The sequence below is a fragment of the Grampus griseus genome (genome assembly GCF_964374135.1).
Source record: "Grampus griseus genome assembly, chromosome: 2".
Lineage (NCBI taxonomy): Eukaryota > Metazoa > Chordata > Mammalia > Artiodactyla > Delphinidae > Grampus > Grampus griseus.
Window position 1 is genome coordinate 67,575,661 of NC_139018.1, and position 24,124 is coordinate 67,599,784.

The 24,124-nt window shown below is 36.2% G+C and overlaps 1 protein-coding gene across 5 annotated transcripts in view; it reads right to left on the reverse strand.

The window, feature by feature from the left end:
- Positions 1 to 24,124, reverse strand: part of SCFD1 (sec1 family domain containing 1) — a gene marked incomplete at its 5' end in the record, with an annotated part of 133,274 nt that overhangs the window by 39,452 nt on the left and 69,698 nt on the right. For all 5 annotated transcript variants that reach the window (XR_014296330.1, XR_014296331.1, XR_014296332.1 and 2 more), the window contains 2 exons: positions 2,485 to 2,555; positions 13,091 to 13,187. Coding sequence is in view for 2 of the 5 variants with exons in the window: in XM_082647827.1 (XP_082503953.1) it covers positions 2,485 to 2,555; positions 13,091 to 13,187 (168 nt within the window). The remainder of the gene's footprint in view (positions 1 to 2,484; positions 2,556 to 13,090; positions 13,188 to 24,124) is intronic.

Sequence of the window (24,124 nt, forward strand, 5' to 3'; positions counted from 1 at the left end):
CCCTTAAAGGAACACCCCCATTAATGACAGAGATGTTTCTAGAAAGAAAACTATACAGTAATCCCCTCCCTTCAGCAGTTTTGCTTTCCATGGTTTCAGTTGCTGTGGTCAACTTAGGTCTGAAAATACTAAATGGAAATTCCCAGAAATAAACAATTTATATTGTGTGCCGTTTTGAGTAGTGTGATGAAAACTTGTGCTTTCCTGTCAGTCCTGCCCCAACCATTGACATCATCTGCTCCTGACATCTTACAATCGACACCATCATGGCTTCATGACACAGGATCATCTGAAGTAGATGATTCTCCTTCAGTCAGAAGGTCAATAGTAGCCTAATGCTACATCACCATGCCTGTGTCATTCACCTCACTTCATCTCATCATGCAGGCATTTTATGAGCTCACATCATCATCATAGGAAGGATGACTACAGTACAATATATTTTGAGAGAGAGAGTCCACATTCACATAACTTTTATTATAGCATATTGTTATAATTATTCTAATTTATTATTAGTTGTTGTTAATCTCTTACTGTGCCTAATTTATAAACTAAACTTTATCATAGGTATGTATGTATGTATGTATAGAAAAAAACAGTATATATGGTAGTGGGGGGGGAACGTTTGGTACTCTCCATGGTTTCAGGCATCCACTGGGGGTCCTGGAACATATCTCCCTTGGATAAGGGGGGACTACTGAACTTCCTTACTGAATTAAAATAAAAGTCAAGAAATGTATTCTTAGGATAAAGCAGAATTGATCTAAAGCAAATATTGGGTTTACTTTGCTGTTTTAACATGCCAAACAAAAAGAAGCCTTACAGGGCTTCCCTGGTGGCACAGTGGTTGAGAGTCTGCCTGCCGGTGCAGGGGACACGGGTTCGAGCCCTGGTCTGGGAAGATCCCACATGCCCCGGAGCAACTGGGCCCGTGAGCCACAATTACTGAGCCTGCGCGTCTGGAGCCTGTGCTCCGCAACAAGAGAGGCCCGCGTACCGCAGTGAAGAGTGGCCCGCACTTGCCGCAACTGGAGAAAGCCCTCGCACAGAAACGAAGACCCAACACAGCCATAAATAAATAAATTAATTAATTAAAAAATTAAAAAAAAAAAAAAGAAGCCTTACAATCTACTGACATTAGAAAAATAATTGCTACCAGCAAAGGAAAGGAGTTTACAACAGCCATATCATTCTAGGTGTCATTCCCAAGTTCCTTATGCTAGTTGCTCATCCAGTAAAATTATACAACGTTAACATTAGAAAGAGTTAACAGGTCTCTAACCCAGCAACAAGACTGATAGCAAAATCACTGTTTTCCTTCACAGTATTACCTCTACATACTTAAAAAAATTTTTTTCCTCAAAAGCAATTGATGGTTTTTTACAGAAAAAGAAAACAACAAAATATCCCACAATCTACTCTTCCAGTGAGAAAAAAATCTAGAAAGGAAGATAGATTTTCCAATCATTCTTAGAAATTTATTCTGATATAAAAAGTAGCTTTTTTACTGCAATACAGTCTCTCTTATTTTTATATGGATCAAATGATAGATGTGAATCTGAAGTTTAATCTTAGGAAATTATTGATACAATATTTATATAACTTTTGGAAATTTAGATATTTTCCTCCAAGTGACTTCTCTATATTCTATAATGGACATTAGTTTTTTTGTTTTTTTTTAAAAATTTGTTTGTTTATTTTTGGCTGTGTTGGGTCTTCGTTGCTGCACGTGGGCTTTCTCTAGTTGTGGTGAGGGGGGCTACTCTTCATTGCGGTGCGGGCGCTTCTCACTGTGGTGGCTTCTCTTGTTGTGGAGCACAGGCTATAGGCACACAGGCTTCAGTAGTTGAGGGCTCAGTAGTTGTGGCTCGCGGGCTCTAGAGCGTAGGCTCAGTAGTTGTGGCGCACGGGCTTAGTTGCTCTGCGGCACGTGGGATCTTCCTGGGCCAGGAATCAAACCCATATCCCCCTGCACTGGCAGGTGGATTCTTAACCACTACGCCACCAGGGAAGTCCCTCGACATTAGTTTTAAAACAACAGCAAAATATTACCAAACTTTTACTTTAGGTTAAAGCGAAATTCCTTGTAAGGAAAATAAGTATTAGTGGCTATAGTTCAAAGAAATGGAACTTCTAGGATCATCACATCATGAGAAATGATAAGATCAATCTTTCAAAAGGCAGAGCAAACTTGGTTAACTTAGTTTAGAATAGTTATTTTCCAGAAATAAGAATTTTGGTCATGAATTCAGTTCATATTCTAACAACTTAAAAGTGGTGAGATATTTCATGAGTAAATAGTTCTCTTGGTGACAATAAATACCGCTATAATATTCAGCAGTAAATAGAACTAGCCTTACGAAATTGTTTTTCTTTTAAAGGATGGAATGAAGTAATAACTTGGTTACAGTGATTTTTACTTCTATTTTCTGAAAGAAGCAAGTATCCTCCCTTCCTCCCAATAACTGAATACAGAGGACATACCTCAGAAGGTGCTTGCTGTGCACTTATGTAATAGATAAGAAACAGCCTCATTTTATCCTCTGGAGTTCCTGCTACAAAGGGGAAAATAGATAAGGAAAAAAAGACTTTCATAATTCTGGTTGTTATGTATTATAGTCAACACTATAATCTCAAGGCATACATAAATGTGACAAGACAAACTAAGGTTCTTGATTCAAATGATTTAACGTTATAGGCACTAAATTACAACCATGTAAAACACAGATACGGAAAAAGATTAAATACTATGGGATTACAGGGATAAGCTATGGAAGCATCTCTATTCTATCTTCCAAACTGTCTATAGTGTTGTGATTTATGTTTCAGATCTAAACTCAAAAAGGTATAGGTAGGATAATCATACAATTCTAAAATAGTACACCTTTGAGATAAAAAGGGGGATGCTAGTAATAAGTATGTAAGGACAACTGGTATATAAATGGGACTATCCTGGGAAACCAGTTGCATGGTCCCGTTAGGTACTGGGTTATGAAAACCTGCTGGCTAAAATCATCTAACTGAGCCTAAGGTCATACTTTTGAAATTGGAGCCACTAAATATACATTTCTCCCCTTTCTGAAGGGTCTATGAAGATTTGGAAAAACCACATGTCTATAGTATAATAAACACCATTGTATTATGCAGATTATACCTGCCTGAAATTTTAAGACAAAACAAAAGATTTCAGAGAAATTTCTTGCTTGCAGTGCATCCTTTGAGCTACTACTTCTATTATCCAAAGCCCGAGACTGTCCAGAGAATCCTTTTATTTTTCCCTTAGTACTGGGTGTACTTTGATGCAAAGTGATAGGCACTGGTCATGGGTAACTCAGTTTCACTATTCAACAAATACCAATAGGTATTCTCACTTCAAAGTGTGTCCCAATACGTAAGAACTCAGAATTGTTATACTTTATTATAGAATAAAAACAAGAATAATTTTTTCAAAACATATTGACTGATAACCCATTGATTTTCTATCTTCAAATCATCCTTACTCCCTAAATATGACAAAGACTGGTAATAAAGATCAATGACAGGTTCTCCAACATTCTCATGCTTACAAATAAATATTGTATTTTAGATATACTGAAGTAGGTTACTGGATTCAGGGTTTTGTTTAAATACTAGGAGAAAGCTGATATTTTTGTTTTAGCAGGTAATTAGCCTCAACGGGTTCAGGCCAAAGCTCCTACCAGCCTCTGTGAGCCGTTTCCATCATGGATTCTATTTTTAAAATGTTTGCAGTGCTACTGGGATCTGTCCCACTGCCCAGCAGCCAGTACGGGAACTTGGAGGTCATCTAGTCCTTCACCTCTCAGTCTTTGGAATGCGGTTTAGGATCAGATTCATGCACGTACAACTCAGAGGTGAGCCCAGGAATTCATAAACAACTTTATGGGGTTGCTTTCCTGAGCTCCTTCCTTTTGCAGTCTCCCTGGTACTTTCCAGTTTCCTTGGCCTTCCCTTTTTAGTGCTCCAGCCAGAAAGCTTTGGCTTTAGGTACCCTGCTCCATTGTGTATTTCCTGCAATTATGACGAAGCAGTTAGAGGACAAAAAGAAAAAGAGGAACGGGGCTTGCTGTAGGCTCTTGGAACAACGGCTCCTAAGATACGAGAGACAGGTTCCCCTCCCTCAGAGTTTTAGGGGCCTGTGGGTTCCTGCTGGTGCTTTTAATATCCGCAGCACAGAGCATAGCCTCTTCAAGCTGACGTCTGGGTCCTTTGGACATGTTCCATCATGTTTTAAGTACTTTTCTTGCTTTCTGACCCAAGAAAATGTTTCAGGCTCATTTTGTACTTTCTCTCCCTGGAATCAACCATACTCCAATGAGTCCTAGTGGAAAGTGGAATATATAAGGCTAAAATTTTTACTACTGGGGAACTGTTGCTCCTAGCCCTGCTCAGTTGGCAGAGTTAGGGAATACATATATATGTGTACACACACACACACACACACACACACGTATATCTATATTTATTTCTCTATTTGGCAAGTATTTAACAAAAACACCAAGTCTACATCAGCACCTCCAATTCCAATCCAATATTCCTAGGGTTCATTGTAGTTTTCTTCATTTCCATAGTTATAACTTCCATTTCTGACAGTGGGAAACCTGGCTCCCTTTTTATTACCCGATATATTTACTTATTTATCCAGTCCCCTGTATGTAACAAATATCTTATCTCTGCCACTGTCCCCCTGCCTGCATGGACGTTATCTCCTCCACTTGGGCTCTGATTCTCTACAATGGACCCACCCATATGCCTGGCTATAATTCTCACCCCACCTGAGCCAATGTTTGGTTTGTCCTATGCAGGGTCACCCCCCTTAATCTGATAGGACTCTTATACCCTTATAACTGCTCCTACATGTGGACACTCCACTCACTTCACTTGGACTTTGACACTTCATGCTGGATTACCAACCCTCCCTCTACCGGATATGTGGATGCCCTTCTCATCCTGCTCAGGTTCTGACATCTTGTTCTGGGCTGAAGTGGTACTACACTGCTACTTTGCATGAATGCCTACCTTGCTCTGCTCTACTTAATATCTTTAATAATAAATGGTTTGAGAAAGTAAGGGAAAGGAAAAAGAAAGGTTCTCATTGCTTTTTTTAATCAACACACTTAATTGCTTCAACTTTACTCAAAACTTATTGTAAATAACAAGGAATAGCTCGTAAGTGATGAACTTATATGTATCTTTCATATTTTTAACTGTAAAGTACACATATCTTCAAAATGTTATGTTCTTCCCACAAATCTAACTTTTTAAAAGTGTGAGAAATACTATGCCTTCTCAGAAGTTTTTATGAATAGAACCCTTTAATTACAAACAAGTAAAAAAAAATTTTAAACTTACTTTCCAACGTGATATAAAATCTAAAAGTCACACCAAAACTATAACTCAAAAAACACTATTATTTACTCGAAGAGCTTGTATGTAAAATATAAGCTAAAGAGCTTATATGCTTTTTATTCATTTTTCAAAAGAGCTGAGATTTGAATTGAAAACTCTTCTGAAATTATTAAGCCTGTAAAGTTTAGAGAATTTTAGTGGCTAAAATCCTGTGAAGATCTTATGATCATTATGATTGAAAACAATGATTAGATTATATGTCCTAAGTACAAATAGTTATATCTTGTTTTAAGAAAATCTAACAAACATATATTTAGATAAATATAAAGGGATTGTCTACAGAGTTTCTCTAAAAGTGAATTCCCAGGGGCCTCAGACGTGAATCCGGGGTGCAGACGCCTGTCAAGCCCAGGTGGAATCCCTGGCGTGCTGGGCGGTGCGGGTGGTGCAGATGGCCCGGCTCTGACCCCAAGGACACTAGGTCACCCTGTGCACCTCAGGCCACCGCCCTGTCCCTCCGGCAGCTCCAGGTCCCCATGGCCGCACACCAGCCAGGCGGTTCCAGGGATGTGGATGTCTGTGTCTTTGGGGGACCATTACTTTGCCTGCCACATGCCGTGTGGCTGACAGGGTCTTGGTGCTCTGGTGGGGTGTCAGGCCTGTGCCTCTGAGGTGGGAGAGCTGAGTTCAGGACACTGGTCCACCAGAGACCTCTCAGCTCTACGTAATATCAAACAGCGAAAGCTCTCCCAGAGATCTCTATCTCAACGCAAAGACCCAGCTCCATTCAACAACCAGCAAGCTACAGTGCTGGACACCCTGTGCCAAGCAACTAGCAAGACAGGAACACAACCCCATCCATTAGCAGAGAGGCTGCCTAAAATCATAATAAGGTCACAGACACCCCAAAACACATCACCGGACGTGGTCCTGCTGACTAGAAAGACAAGATCCAGCTTCATCCACCAGAACACAGGCACTAGTCCTCTCCACCAGGAAGCCTACACAACCCACTGAACCAACTTTAGACACTGGGGGCAGACACCAAAAACAACGGGAACTATGAACCTACAGCCTGCGAAAAGGAGACCCCAAACACAGTAAATTAAGCAAAATGAGAAGACAGAGAAACACACAGCAGATGAAGGAGCAAGGTAAAAACCCACCACACCAAACAAATGAAGAGGAAATAGGCAGTCTACATGAAAAAGAATTCAGAATAATGACTGTAAAGATGATCCAAAATCTCAGAAATAGAATGGAGGAATTACAAGAAACGTTTAACAAGGACCTGGAAAAACTAAAGCGCAAACAATGATGAACAACACAACAAATACAATTAAAAATTCTCTAGAAGGAATCAATAGCAGAATAACTGAGGCAGAAGAACGGATAAGTGACCTGGAAGACAAAATAGTGGAAATAACTACTGCAAAGCAGAATAAAGAAAAAAGAATGAAAAGAATTGAGGACACTCTCAGAGACCTCTGGGACAATATTAAATGCACCAACATTTGAATTATAGGGGTCCCAGAAGAAGAAAAGAAAAACAAAGGGACTGAGACAATATTTGAAGAGATTATAGCTGAAAACTTCCCTAATATGGGAAAGTAAATAGTCAATGAAGTCCAGGAAGCACAGAGAGTCCGATACAGGATAAATCCAAGGAGAAACAGGCTAAGGCACATATTAGTCAAACTATCAAAAATTAAGTACAAAGAAAAATATTAAAAGCAGCAAGGGAAAAGCAACAAATAACATACAAGGGAATCCCCATAAGGTTAACAGCTGAACTTTCAGCAGAAACTCTGCAAGCCAGAAGGGAGTGGCAGGACATATTTAAAGCAAAGAATGGGAAAAATCTACAACCAAGATTACTCTACCAAGCAAGGATCTCATTCAGATGCAACAGAGAAATTAAAACCTTTACAGACAAGCAAAAGATAAGAGAAATCTGCACCACCAAACCAGCTGTACAACAAATGCTAAAGGAACTTCTCTAGGCAGGAAACATAAGGGAAGGAAAAGACATACAAAAACAAACCCAAAACAATTAAGAAAATGGTAATAGGAACATAAATATTGATAACTACCTTAAATGTAAATAGATTAAATGCTCCAACCAAAAGATACAACTGGCAGAATGGATACAAAAACAAGACCCGTATATATGCTGTCTACAAGGTACCCACTTCAGACCTAGGGACACATACAGACTGAAAGTGAGGGGATGGAAAAAGATATTCCATGCAAATGGAAATAAAAAGAAAGCTGGAGTAGCAATTCTCATATCAGACAAAATAGACTTTAAAATAAAGACTATTAGAAGAGACAAAGAAGGACACTATATAATGATCAAGGGATCAATCCAAGAAGAAGATATAAGAATTGGAAATATTTGTGCACCCAGCATAGGAGAACCTCAATACCTAAGGCAAATGCTAATAGCCATAAAAGGGGAAATCAACAGTAACACAATCACAGTAGGGGTCTTTAACACCCCACTTTCTCCAATGGACAGATCATCCAAAATGAAAATAAATAAGGAAACACAAGCTTTAAATGATACATTAAACAAAATGGACTTCATTGATATTTATAGGACATTCCATCCAAAAAAACAACACAATACACTTTCTTCTCAAGTGCTCATGGAACATTCTCCAGGATAGATCATACCTTGGGTCACAAATCAAGGCTTGGTAAATTTAAGAAAACTGAAATTGTCTCAAGTATCTTTTCCGACCACAATGCTATGAGACTAGATATCAATTACAGGAAAAAAACTGTAAAAAACATAAACACATCAGGCTAAACCATACATTAGTAAATAACCAAGAGATCACTGAAGAAATCAAAGAGGAAATCAAAAAATACCTAGAAACAAATGACAATGAAAACACAATGATCCAAAATCTATGGGATGCAGCAAAAGCAGTTCTAAGAGGGAAGTTTATAGCAATACAATCCTACCTCAAGAAACAAGAAACATCTCGAATAAACAACCTAACCTTACCTAAAGCAATTAGAGAAAGAAGAACAAAAAAACCCCAAAGTTAGCAGAAGGAAAGAAATCATAAAGATGAGATCAGAAATAAATGAAAAAGAAATGAAGGAAACGATAGCAAAGATCCATAAAACTAAAAGCTGGTTCTTTGAGAAGATAAAGTTGACAAACCATTAGCCAGACTCATCAAGAAAAAAAGGGAGAGGACTCAAATCAGTACAGTTAGAAATGAAAAAGGAGAGGTAACAACTGACATTGCAGAAATACAAAGGATCACAAGAGATTACTACAAGCAACTCTATACCAATAAAATGAACAACGTGGAAAAATGGACAAATTCTTAGAAAAGCACAACCTTCCAAGACTGAACCAGGAAGAAGTAGAAAATGTAAACAGACCAATCACAAGCACTGAAATTGAGACTGTGATTAAATATCTTCCAAAAAACAAAAGCCCAGGACCAGATGGATTCACAGGCAAATTCTATCAAACATTTAGAGAAGAGCTAACACCTATCCTTCTCAAACTCTTCCAAGATACAGCAGAGGGAGGAACACTCCCAAACTCACTCTACAAGGTCACCATAATGCTGATACCAAAACCAGACAAAGATGTCACAAAGAAAGAAAACTACAGGCCAATATCACTGATGAACATAGATGCAAAAATCCTCAACAAAATACCAGCAAACAGAATCCAACAGCACATTAACAGGATCATATACCATGATCAAGTGGGGTTTATCCCAGGAATGCAAGGATTCTTCAATATACACAAATCAATCAATGTGATATACCATAATAACAAATTGAAGAATAAAAACCATATGATCATCTCAATAGATGCAGAAAAAGCTTTCAACAAAATTCAACACCCATTTATGATAAAAACCCTCCTTGTAGTAGGCATAGAGGGAAATTACCTCAACATAATAAAGGCCATATATGACAAACGGACAGCCAACATCGCTCGCAATGATGAAAAATTGAAACCATTTCCTCTAAGATCAGGAACAAAACAAGGTTGTCCACTCTCACCACTATTATTCAACATAGTTTTGGAAGTTTTAGCCACGGCAATCAGAGAAGAAAAAGAAATAAAAGGAATCCAAATTGGAAAAGAAGAAGTAAAGCTGTCACTGTTTACAGATGACATGATACTATACATAGAGAATCCTAAAGATGCTACCAAAAAACTACTAGAGGTCACCAATGAATTTGGTAAAGTAGCAGGATACAAAATTAATGCACAGAAATCTCTTGCATTCCTACACACTAGTGATGAAAAATCTGAAAGAGAAATTAAGGAAACACTCTCATTTACCACTGCAACAAAAAGAATAAAACACCCAGGAATAAACCTACTTAAGGAGACAAAAGACCTGTATGCAGAAAACTATGAGACACTGATGAAAGAAATTAAAGATGATACAAACAGAGAGAAAGATATACCATGTTCTTGGATTGGAAGAATCAACATTGTGAAAATGAGTGTACTACCCACAGCAATCTACAGATTCAATGCAATCCCTATTAAACTACCAATGGCATTTTTCACAGAACTACAACAAAAAGTTGCACAATTTGTTTGGAAACACAAAAGACCCTGAATAGCCAAAGCAATCTTGAGAAAGAAAAACAGAGCTGGAGGAATCAGGCTCCCAGACTTCAGACTACAATACAAAGGTACAGTAATCAAGACAATATGGTACTGGCACAAAAACAGAAATATAGATCAATGGAACAGGATAGAAAGCACAGAGATAAACCCACGCTCCTATGGTCACCTTCTTTGTTTCTTTTTTTTTTGCGGTACGCGGGCCTCTCACTGTTGTGGTCTCTCCTGTTGCGGACCACAGGCTCCAGACGCACAGGCTCAGTGGCCATGGCTCATGGGCCTAGCCGCTCCGTGGCATGTGGGATCTTCCCAGACCGGGGCACGAACCCATGTCCCCTGCATCGGCAGGCAGACTCTCAACCACTGTGCCATCAGGGAAGCCCTGGTCACCTTATTTTTGATAAAGGAGGCAAGAATATACAATGGAGAAAAGACAGCATCTTCAATAAGTGGTGCTGGGAAACCTGGACAGCTACATGTAAAAAAATGAAGTTAGAACACTCCCTAACACCATACACAAAAATAAACTTAAAATGGATTAAAACGCTAAATGTAAGACCAGATACTATAAAACTCCTAGAAAAAAAAACATAGGCAGAACACTCTATGAGATAAATCACAGCAAGATCTTTTTAGACCCACCTCCTAGAGGAATGGAAATAAAAACAACAAAAAAAACCCAAATGGGACCTAATGAACCTTAAAACCTTTTGCACAGCAAAGGAAACCATAAACAAGACCAAAAGACAACCCTCAGAATGGGAGAAAATATTTGCAATTGAAGCAACTGACAAAGGATTAATCTCCAAAATTTACAAGCAGGTCAATATCAAAAACACAAACAACCCAATCCAAAAATGGGCAGAAGACCTACATAGACATTTCTCCAAAGAAGATATACAGATTGCCAACAAACACATGAAAGGCTGCTTAACATTACTAATCATTAGAGAAATGAAAGTCAAAACTACAATGAGGTATCACCTCACACCAGTCAGAATGGCCATGATCAAAAAATCTACAAACAATAAATGCTGGAGAGGGTGTGGAAAAAAGGGAATCCTCTTGCACTGTTGGTGGGAATGTAAATTGATACAGCCACTATGGAGAACAGTATGATGGTTCCTTAAAAAACTAAAAACAGAACTACTATACGACCCAGCAATCCCACTACTGGACACATACCCTGGGAAAACCATAATTCAAAAAGAGTCATGGACAAGCCTCTTATATATCCTCATCCACCAGAGGGCAGACAGCAGAAGCAAGAAGAACTACAATCCTGCAGCCTGTGGAACAAAAACCACATTCACAGAAAGATAGGCAAGATGAAAAGGCAGAGGGCTATGTACCAGATGAAGGAACAAGATAAAACACCAGAAAAACAACTAAATGAAATGGAGATAGGCAATCTTCCAGAAAAAGAATTCAGAATAATGACAGTGAAGATGATCCAGGACCTCAGAAAAAGAATGGAGGCAAAGATCGAGAAGATGCAAGAAATCATCCAAGAAACAAAAGCCAGATGGCTTCACAGGTGAATTCTATCAAATATTTAGAGAAGAGCTAACACCCATCCTTCTCACACTCTTCCAAAAAATTGCAGAGGAAGGAACACTCCCAAACTCATTCTACAAGGCCACCATCACCCTGATACCCAAACCAGACAAAGATACTACAAAAAAAGAAAATTACGGACCGATATCACTGATGAATATAGATGCAAAAATCCTCAACAAAATACTAGCAAACAGAATCCAACAACACATTAAAAGGATCATACACCATGATCAAGTGGGATTTATCCCAGGGATGCAAAGATTCTTCAATATATGCAAATCATCAATGTGAAACACCATATTAACAAATTGAGGAAGAAAAACCATATGATCATCTCAATAGATGTAGAAAAAGCTTTTGACAAAATTCAACACCCATTTATGATAAAAACTCTCCAGAAAGTGGGCATAGAGGGAAACTACCTCAACATAATAAAGGCCATATATGAAAAAAAAAAAAAAAAAAGTCATGTACCACCATGTTCATTCCAGCTCTACTTACAATAGCCAGGACGTGGAAGCAACCTAAGTGTCCATCAACAGATGAATGGATAAAGAAGATGTGGCACATATACACAATGGAATATTAGCCATAAAAAGAAATGAAACTGAGTCATCTGTAGTGAGGTGGAGGGACCTAGAGACTGTCATACAGAGTGAAGTAAGTCAGAAAGAGAAAAATAAATACTGTATGCTAACACATATATATGGAATCTAAAAAAAAAAAAAACGTTCTGAAGAACCTAGAGGCAGGACAGTAATAAAGACGCAGACGTAGAGAATGGACTTGAGGACACGGGGTGGGGGAAGGGTAAGCTGGGAGAAAGTGAGAGAGTGGCATGGACTTATGTATACTAACCAATGTAAAGTAGATAGTTATTGGGAAGCAGCCGCATAGCACAGGGAGATCAGCTCGGTGCTTTGTGATCACCTAGAGGGGTGGGATAGGGAAGGTGGGAGGGAGACGCAAGGGGGAGGAGATATGGGGATATATGTATATGTATAGCTGATTCATTTTGTTATAAAGCAGAAACTAACACACCATTGTAAAGCAATTATACTCCAATAAAGGTGTTTAAAGAAAAGTGAATTCCCTAAATATTTAAAACAAAATTCAGTTTTAGATACATCGTTTTAGGAAACTCTTTAGGGTGAAACCAAAGTAATTAGAAACTGCATCACTTAGAGATGCTGGCTTTGAATATTTTACCTTCAAATCTTCCTGGAGCCAGCAGAAATTGAGCTTTAAATGTATCACTTTAAACAAATGAATATAAAAAGTGCTTAAATACCTCCCTCCCCCCAAAAAAGCACTTACATACCATCAAAGAAAAGTTCAATAAAATAAAATGTAAATCATTTTTCTACCTTAGTAACTGCTATGCTACAAATTTCTCAACAGGAAATAGCTCATTTAATTATCTCATTAATAGCAAAGATTGTGAGAAAAACAATGATTCTATTCAGATTTTACTCAAATTGAAAATGCTGGATTCATCAGAAGTAAAACTTACATTAACCTCAAATTCATGGTACATACCATCAGGGTCTGATATTATATCTAGAAGCGATTTATCCAGAGTAGTTTTGCTCATTATTTTTTCTTCATATTCAAAATATACATCCAATTTTCTTGCCTGTTTCAAAATAAGTGTCTGATTAGAATACATCAAGTAATAAAAACATACTAAAGGACTCTCAGCTTACAAGTTTCTATGATCAATTTGAAAAACAAATGTTCATTTCCTAGTAGAATTTAAAGTTTCTTACTTTTGACATTGTTAATATAAAAAAAGATAGATTGACTATTATATTTATCATATTTTACTTATAAATTCAGAATTAACTCTGCATGTCATATATTAGCAAAGACAAAAAACCACACAAATCTCAATTATTGTATTAATTAGTAACTAGCATACAAATAACACTGTATTCCATGCAAATTAATATCAAGTGGTCATGTTACGTTTACTTTTTTAGTGAGTAAATTCAGATATTTTCATCTTAACCAGAAAGTTACCCTAATTATTTTCAATGGTTTTTAAATAAAATATTTTCCTACTTAATACTTTGAAGTTTAGATAATGGAAAAGTAGTCAAACTTAGTTTTTCTGTATGGCAGCTTTTCTAATTTAAAATTTGTTGATTAAAATTATCCAAATGAAATTAACATGTTAGGATAATCCGAGGTAAATAAAAACTACCGAGTATCTATTAAATTATGCTTCAAATAAGACGAGAGAAAAGAACATGCTTTACTACTGAAGGTATTACCAATCTAAGTAGAAACCATTCATGAAATAAATGAGAATACTTATGAGATACCAACAAAGAACCAAAATGTAAATATAGAATATAAATAAATATATTAAGTTCAGATGACAGAATGAAATAATTAACCAATTGTGGAGAAGGAAGCGACGAGTTTTGAATTGTTTTGAAAGTGGTTTGGGGACATGGATAGACAGAGTTCATTTCAGTTAAAGGGATCATACCAAGGCATAATCAGAGTGGACAGATCTGAGTGGCAGACTCAGGAGTGATTTCATATATGAGGCAACAGGCAATCAACCAGAGTCCCTCGATCCCACTCCCCTGCAGTGGCACACAAGGCCAGAGCTTTAAACAGATGAAATATTCCGTTTGAAAATCCAAACAACATGAAAAGGTAAATACATTGAGACCTGTCTTCACTCCTGTCCTTTTCCACCTAATTTCCACCTGCTTCTTTGGATATTCTTTATTTCTCCTATAGTTTTTCACTTTCTCTATGCAAATAGTATCTATACCCTAAGATCCCTCTGCTTTCTGCCACAAAAGGTAATATACTATACTCTTCTGTCCCTTGTTTTCACTCAATATAACCAGTACATGGAGAACTTCCTTATTAGTGAAGTCTAGATAAGAGTTAATAAACTCTGTCAGAGTTTTCCTTTTTATAAATGGCTCTTCATATTCTTCAGATTCCCTGATACAGGAACCATTTTAACTACTGTATAAAGCTACTTTGAATAACGAAGTAGATGAGAGGTAAAGTCCTAGGAATGGGAAAATGTAATATCAAAAATGAACAAAAGAAATAGAAAGGAGATCCTAGGAAAGAGAAAATGGTGGTGACTGTGTGAATGGAAAGGAAGAGACAGATACTTAATAATTAACATGAGAATGTATATGGGAAGGAAGCTAGTGAAAAAAGTCAAAGATAACTCCTGGGGAACTAGGATAATAGTAGTAGGAACTATGTTAACATAAATATTAGATTGGGAAAGGCTAATTATCTGTAGAGTAAAGCTAGGAATGGAAGGGGGAAGGTGATAAAATAAGGTGTTAGGCTGACTTTCGGGCCCTCACAATCTGCTCCAGCCAACTTTTCTGTTTTATCACTATTCACTAGGTTCAGTTCCCTCTAGTCACATCAATTAACTCACTGACTTTCAATAAACGTAATGTATGCTTTTAATCCTCAAGGATTAGGCTTGGGTTATACACTCTTAGCTTTTTTAGAATGTATTTCTCCTCCATCACCTGCCCAGTGAATTCTACTCATTTTTCAAGGTCCAGCCTCTTTGCAGCGTCTCTGTAACTCTTCAGTCTCTGTTCTTTCCCTTTCCTGCCCCTCCCCCAATCTTCTTCACTGGGAGAATTTATTAATCCCTTAAGTGTGTACTGACAGCACTCTGTACACTTCTCCATAATAATAATCACACGACATTACTGTCTTTGGTTTACCTGTTACCCTTCTAAAACTGTGAACTCCTTAAAGTGTGTCTAATTAATTGTTTAACCCTAGGAGTCTAACACAGCACCTGGCTCATAACAAGTACTTGATAAAATATTTGTTGAATGTCTAAGCTAAGAGCAGGATATACAGATCAAGTAGTCATCTTTAAAAGTTATAAAAGTAGATAAATGAACTTCTAGAAGTGAAAACTGTAAAGAATCAAGTCTTTAGTGACTTAATATATAAAATTAAGTAGGCTAAATGCCATAATGGAATCTAATGTCTGTACCTACATAAATCAATGAAGAAACATGGTTCACTGACTTATGGAGGTACAGACATTAGATTCATTTTGCTCTTCTTGATGTGTTAACTTACCCCTAGTTTAACTTCTAATTAACAATGGAAACAATTCAAAAACAAGTTAATTCGACTGCTAATGGGTAGAGTTTCTTTTGAAGGTGATGATAATGTTCTAAAATTGCATTGTGATTATGGCTGCATAACTCTGTGAATATACTAAAAACCACTAAATTGTACACTTTAAATAGGTGAATTGTATGGTATGTGAATTATATCTCAATAAAGGAGTTGAAGAAAAACAACATAGCACTTCAATATACTGATTGGAAGGGAGCCTCATGTGGGAGAGAAAGGAGTGGAGATTTTCTAACCTGCATGAAAGAACTAGTAGTATCTGTTCAGTACCTATTATGTGCAAGGCACTTTACTTACAGCTATGGCTTTCAAACATTTTTTTTTTTTTTTTTTTTTTTTTTTTTTTTGCGGTACGCGGGCCTCTCACTGTTGTGGCCTCTCCCGTTGCGGAGCACAGGCTCCGGACGCGCAGGCTCAGCGGCCATGGCTCACGGGCCTAGTCGCTCCGCGGCATGTGGGATCTTCCCGGACCGGGGCACGAACCCGTGTCCCCTGCATCGGCAGGCAGACTCTCAACCACTGTGCCACCAGGGAAGCCCTCAAATGTTTTTAAACAGAGAACCTCAGGACCCTCTTTCTCAAACCAAATCTTCTGTAGAACCCTAAACATAAAGATACAAGTGACCCATTAAATGTCTCTATTGAGCTCTAGGGTACCAGAGAACAGTGTTTAAAAACTACAAACTTAGACTATCTCATTTAATTCTCCAGATAACACTATGAGCTAGGAATTATTAGTCTCGTTTTAAAGATGAAGAAACAGACACAAAGAAACATAAATTTATTCAAGGTTACCAGAGTAGAAGTAGTAGAGAGTTGAGATTCAAATCCAGGTCAGACTCCAATGTACACCACAGATAAAGAGTAGGGAAAATTACATTTTCCTCAAGAACAACTTATTGCTTCCTTTGTATATGCTTTATGGAAGAAAGTATATGTGTCAATTAGTATATATTTGGGGTTTTTTGGTAATACACATAATTTACGTATATGTGGTAAAAGGTTACTTTGTCCAGAGACATAATATCTATAGGTCGGTCCTTTTTCACTTTCTTGAAATAAGGGAAAATACTAAGAGAAACAACTTCTGTCCCAAAGATTGATTATTCTTCTACAATATGGATTCAAAGGAGGACAAAAATTGGATAACAAGAGTTACATGGAAAATAGACAAATTGAAAATATAAAACAAAATAACAAGGTCAAGATAATAAACAGATTTTTGGTAGCTTCAATAAATATCAAGAATAAATTATCAAAAAGGGAATATTTCAGAAAAATAAAGGACTATATACGGAATACAAATTATATCTAGTGAATACAAACTCTGAGAGCTATGAATTTCCTAAAAATCCCTTTAGAAGAGCTAAGAGAAGAATCTGATTTAAAAAAAAAAAAATTCTAGTGTTTTTCTCCCAATTTCAGAGTTATCAGTGGACAATCAGCGTGATGTTTTTCATTTCTCAGTGCACTGTGTCAACATTCACATCAAATTAACCACACATATATGCATTTTATATATATTATCCAACTAAATGTACTGAATTGTCATTTACCTGTCACTGTGTTTATAATTTTGTAAATTTGAAATAAAGTGTAAAGTGTTATGTATATGTCTGTGCGTATGGCATTTTTTGACTGGTGACAGCCAGTAGTCTACTGGGTTTAAAAAGAACAAAAGAAGGGACACTTCTAAAAACCCTCAAGTCATTCGGGATGTGTAAGTAGTATGCATTTCTTGCCTTTTGAGAACCCATTACGTAGGAAGATTTATTGATGATCCATACAGGACATGAAAGGAATTCCTTTTTCCTTCCTACAACTGTGGGGGATTTTTTTCCTTCTCTTTTACCATTCCTCTGTTTATCCTAGCTACAGGCACCACCACTCTGGGACTCCCTATTCACTGCTAGCTACAGCCTCAGTCATAGACTGAGGTGATGACAAAGACTAGAGTGGTATTTCTTGGCCTTCCTTCTTCTCCAAGCGCCAGTTCTATTCCCTAGTCAGCAGTAAAAGCAAAGACAAGAAGGGATTAGACAGTTATTACTTCCTTTCACTACTAAGAATCCCAATGTTCTTCTACCAGTACTTCTTACAGGAGAGAGAGGGGATGATAAACTCTTCTTTGCTGCAACACAACATTTGAAACATTCCAGATTATGAATTAAATAGGGTTTGTAGGACAGGAACCTATCTGCCATGTTAATGTCTATAGGAAAGTATATCCTTAAGCTAAAATGAACTTAGAACTATACTTTTAGGATATAACCTAATCTTAAGTTGAAGATCCTTTATACTCTAGCCTTTTCTTGTTTCTACTTTCTTTTTTAAATGTGCAGTTCCTATCATCATTCAAGGCTGTTTTGGATAATTCTTCCTCCAGGTGAGTGGCCTCTGTATGCTGTATTATAATAGTCTGTGGTCTGTATGTCACTAGAGTATAAAGTCTAGATTATACTAAGCTATTTGTTCATTACTTTATGGCTTGTGCCCCGCAAGATGACTGGAATTCTCTAAAACTCAATTGCCTTTCATAATATAACACAATAGCATGTTAATATATTTTTAGTTATTTAGGTGTATTTTTTGCTGCATTTCATGCCAGTGGATTTATATGGGTTTGCTAATGTGAAAAATTACGTTGCACTAAAACTGGATGTTCCATGAAAATATTTAAGGTGTTCTATAGCACAGCTGGCTGAAAATATTTATTCTGGAGCATTTGCTCATATGCCACAGTGACTTAGAAATCTTGAATAAAATTCATCATTATACTTCTACCTCACTTCTGTGCAGAGATGGGACAGTATACTGTCAAGGTGAGGAACCTGATTAGGATCTTCAATTTCTACAATAGGTTATCAACCTTACTAGTTAGTTATCTCATTTCCAAATATATGCATTTTTCTCTCTACCAAGAACACTGACTTTCTAGCATTCCAGGCCCAAATCAGAAGATGTAACCTCAACTTCTCTGCTATGTAAATCCAGCCAATTTAAAAAAGTGATATTATTACATTATTTAAAGAATGCAAAATATTTCCACTTTAGATACTAAAAATTCTATTCTTAGTGTAAGAAAAAAAACACTAGAATGGTATAAACTTAGACTTTATTACATTGGTCACTCATAAAACTGCCCTCAATGAATTATATTTTAATATTATGCCCTTAACGTTCATTAAGTTGCCATGTAAAATCCATGACAGTAACTGATATTAAAATATTGCATTGTTACATCACTAAATTTACTCTAGATAATGCCCAATATGAACAATGTCTTTTGTAACATAATATTAAGGAACACTTTGCTTAGAATAAAAAACAAATTCTTTCTGAGAAAATTTTCAAGAATTTAATTGTATCTCTTTACTGTGGTTGCCAGAAAATTCAAAGCCAAACTTGAGAATTATAATTATAACTATATAGAAACTATTGTGAGTTTCTACTTCATGATTTTTGCTGTATGTGCTATTCGTGGAAGCTGACTTAAATCTGTTTTAGAATAAGAAAACAAGTTTATTTAATCTATAAATTTATCTTATATATTGACTCCTACTAAAAAATTTAAATTCTAACAAAAATGATCTATGTAATAAGAAATTTTAAATGTATATGAAATGATCTTTATAGATGACAAATATTAAAATACTAATATTAGCAACCTTATTATAATGAAATACAAAAAAGTGCTTTATCTATAATATTTCTGGAGAAAACAGAGGTTTATATGGCACCTGTAAACTATTATCTTATTTTATCATAACTCTCAGAAGCATTTAGTTTTATCTCACTAATGTGTTGAACTCTCAAAAGATATACCCAGGAAAAGAACAGCAAATTAAATCCAAGTAAACAGAAGAAAAGAAATGATAAAAATCAGAGCAGAAATCAATGAAATTAAAAACAAGAAATCACTAGAGAAAAATCACTGGAACCAAAAGCTGGTTCTTTGAAATGATCAATCAAATTGGTAAACTTCTAGCCAGGTTAACTAAGAATAAAGAAGAGAAGACATAAATAGTATCAGAAATGAAAGAGGGGCCATCATTACTGATCCCATGACATTAAAAGGATAATAAAAATATTTTAAACAACTCTGTGCCCATAAACTTGATAACCTAGATGAAATGAACCAATTCCTTGAAAGACACAATCTATCAAAACTCACTTATGGAATGAATAGGCCTATATTATTAAAGAAATTGATCAATAATGAATAGCTTTCCAAAATAGAAAGCATCAGGTCTAGGTGAGTTACTAGTGAATTCTACCAAATATTTAAGAAAGAAATCATTCCAAATCTCTACAATCTCTTCCAGAAAATACAATGCAAACGAACTAGATGTTTTCTTGCTAAGATCAGGAACAAGGTAAAGATGTTCCCTCTCACACTCCTACTCAACCTTGTACTAGAAGTCCTAGCTAATGCAATAAACAAGAAAAGGAAATAAAAAGCATACAGATTGGGAAGGAAGAATAAAGCTGTCTTTGTTTGCAGATGACACTACTGTCTATGTAGAAAATCCCAAAGAAACACCAAAAAATCTCCTGGAACTAATAAGTGATTATAGCAAGATTGTAGGACACAAGGTTAATATACAAAAGTCAACCGGTTTCCAATATACTAGCAATGGACAATTGAACTTTGATATTAAAGGAAATACCATTTTCATTAGTACTCAAAAAATAAATGAAGAGATAGTTCTTATTTATGAATAGGCAGACTCATTATTGTCAAGATGTCAGTTCTTCCCACTTGATCTATAGATTCAACACAATTCCAGTCAAAATCTCAGCAGGTTATTTGGTGGATATTGACAAACTCATTCTAAGGTTTATATGGAGACAGGAAAGACCCAGAATAGTCAACACATTATTGAAGGAGGAAAAAAAAAAGGATGGAGGACTGACAACACCTGATTTTAATACTTAACTTAAAAGTTGCAATAATTAAGACAGTGTGGTGTTTGTGAAAAAAACCCAGACATATCAATGATACTACAGAAACAGACTCACACAAATACAGTTGACTAATCTTTGACAGAAGCACAAATGCAATTCAATGGAGGAGGAAAGTCTTTTCAACAAATGGTGAAGGAACAACTGGACATCCACATGCAAAAAAAATATGACATACCCAACACCTTTCAGAAAAACTGACTCAAAATGGATCACAGACCTAAATGTAAATGCAAAACTAAAACTCCTAAAAGATACCAGGAGAAAATTTAGATGACCTGGGTATAGTGATGACTTTTTAGATAGAACACCAAAGGCACGATCCATGAAAGAAATAATTAAAAAGATGGACTTGATTAAAATTAGAGGCCTCTGTTCTGTGAAAGATATTACCAAGAGAATGAGAAGACAAGCCATAGACTGGGATAAGATAACTGCAAAGACACATCCATTAAGGGATTCTAATCGCCCCCCCAACAATACAAAGAACTCTTAAAATTCAGCACTAAGAAAACAAAATACAATTTAAAAATGGGCCAAAGACCTGAACAGACGTTTCACGAAAGAAGATAGGCAGATGGCAAGTAAGTGTATGAAAAGATGCTTCACACTGTATGACATCAGAAAAATGCAAATTAAAATAAGACACACTTGGGACTTCCCTGGCAGTCCAGTGGTTAAGACCCCACCCTTCCAATGCACAGGGCGTGGGTTCGATCCCTGGTCGGGGAACTAAGATCCTGCATGCTGCTGCGGAGCGGCCAAAAATAAAATAAATAAATAAAATTAAGTAAATAATAAAAGTATGTACATGTAATAACCTATAAGGGAAAAGAATATGAAAAACAGTGTGTATATAACTGAATCACTGTGCTGTACACATGAAACTAAAATGACATTGTATATAAATCAACTATACTTCAATAAAAATAAAGTATGTACAAAAAACAGGACATCATATATTAAAAAAAGACACACTACATACCTATCAGAATGACTAAAATCCAACACTGGCAACACCAGATGCTGGTGAAGATATGAAGCAACAGGAACTCTCATTCACTGCTGATGGGAATGCAAAATGGTACAGCCACCTTGGAAGACAGTTTGGCAGTTGGCAGTTTTTTACAATTCTAAACATACTCTGGCCATATGATCCAGCAATCATGCTCTTAGATATTTACCAGAAGGAGCTGAAAACTTATGTCCACCCCAAAACCATCACATGGATGTTTATAGCAGCTTTATTCAAAAATGCCAAGAGTTGGGAGCAACCAAGATGCCCTTCAATAACTGAATGAATAAATAAACTATGGTACATCCAGACAATGGAATATTAATTAGCAATAAAAAGAAATGAGCTATTAAGTCATGAAAAGACACAGAACGGTCTTAAATGCATTTTACTAAATAAAAGAAACTACTCTGAAAAAGTTACATACTGTATGATTCCAACTATCTGATATTCTGGAAAACAATACTGTGGAGACAGTAAAAAATCAGTGGTTGTCAGGGATTTGGGGGGAGGGAAGAATGGATACACAGGTGGAGCACAGGTGATTTTAGAGCAGTTGAACAGTATGATATTGTAATGATGGATACATGTCATTATACATTTGTCAAAACCCACAGAATGTACAACACAAAGAGTGAACCCTAATGTAACTACAGACTTTAGTTGGTATTAATAATGTATTAATATTGGCTTATCAAATGTAACAAATGTACCACATTAATGCAAGAGATTAATAACAGGGGAAACTGGGGACAGGTGGGTAAGAAGATACATGGAAATCCTCTGTACTTTTCACTCATTTTCCTGCAAACATAAAACTGCTCTAAAAAAATAGAGCAGACATGCATCTGCATTAGACATGCATCTAATGTAAAACAAAAGAAAGGGGCACATTTAATAAAGAGTGTTTGCAATACCTTGGGAAGATTTGTGTAGCTTTGAATAATAACACCTTTCACTTTTATTTCTCCACAGATATTATATAAAATAACCCAAACCAAAGGAAAACAACAGAGAGATGATTTTGCATGTGCTTCAAAAAAAAGATAGCTTTAGGAGTGTAGTCTTACATTGACAATGAATACACAAAGTATATAATACATACATATATTTGTATGTATTCATGTTCGCTACTAGTCAATAAGTAACCCTAGCATGGAATTTTTCTTGAGGTATTTATTGGTATTTCAACATAACTGACCTTTAAAACAAATCCGTTATTTTAAAAAGTATACTTGTTTTATGAAACAATTTAAAAGTTCACTAAATTTTCATTTCCTATTTAAGCATTCATGGACATAAAAGACTAGGCCAACTGAGTATTTTTAAAATGAATGAATAAACACATTGAATGGTCAAATATTTTAATAAGACAACTGGGGTTCCCTACTTCTAATTTTTGCTTGTTTACATTACTTTTGAACCCATGGTTACTCTAAAGGGATTATAAAAGAGCAAAACCATTCTCATTACATTTTTGGTGATTATGTTTTAAGGAACTACAGCACGGTAGACAGAGTATGGGATTTAAAAGTCAAAAGCCAAAGTTCAAGTTCAGGCTCTGGCAGTTGGTCTCAAGTCATGTACTCAGTACCTCTGAGATTCCAGTACCTCTGAGTTTTCCTCTGCAGAATGAGAGAACATATCTATTATGTTAAATTATCTGATATACAAGTGCACAAAAGAAGTTTGTTCTCTTTAAAAGGAAAAAAATACATCATATGTTCATATTTTTCAGCCAACAATCATAACCTGAGGATGCTACGTTTGATAATAAAATATTTGTGAAGTGTAAAGCACTCTATAAGGCACTGTAGTAAAAACACGTTCATTTACATAGTATCTTAAAATACATGTTTTTTAAAGGTACTCTAGTACTCACATAACAATCAGGGTGTAAATATTTTCACTCGATTAAAATAAGAACCATCTACAGAACTGTACATTGTAGGTGATCAATAAGTATAGAGAAAAGAAAGCAAAAATGGCAGTATCAGAAGCAGTCAGGTAAAAGAATGCAAAATTCTTTAAGGCATTTCTTTAAATGAAACATTTCTTGACTTTACTTGATAAACTGAACCAGACTGAAACTGAATAACAATGATAAATGGTATGGTAAAGAGATAACAAGACAAAATACAAAAAGTTCCAGGTTTGAGTTCCAACTCTGCCATTAACTAGGGAACATTTAACCTTTTCTTTTCTTATTTCCTTCACTGATTAAATGAAGAATATTTCACAAAACATGTTCTGCAGAATGCTAGTTCTCAGAGTTGGTTATAAGAAATAATCCCTAGAGGTGTTCCAAAGTCAACGGAGTTCGAGAAATATTGGCTAAATAAGTTTTTTAAATGCATATATTGGGCTTCCCTGGTGGCGCAGTGGTTAAGAATCCACCTGCCAATGCAGGGGACACAGGCTTGAGCCCTGGT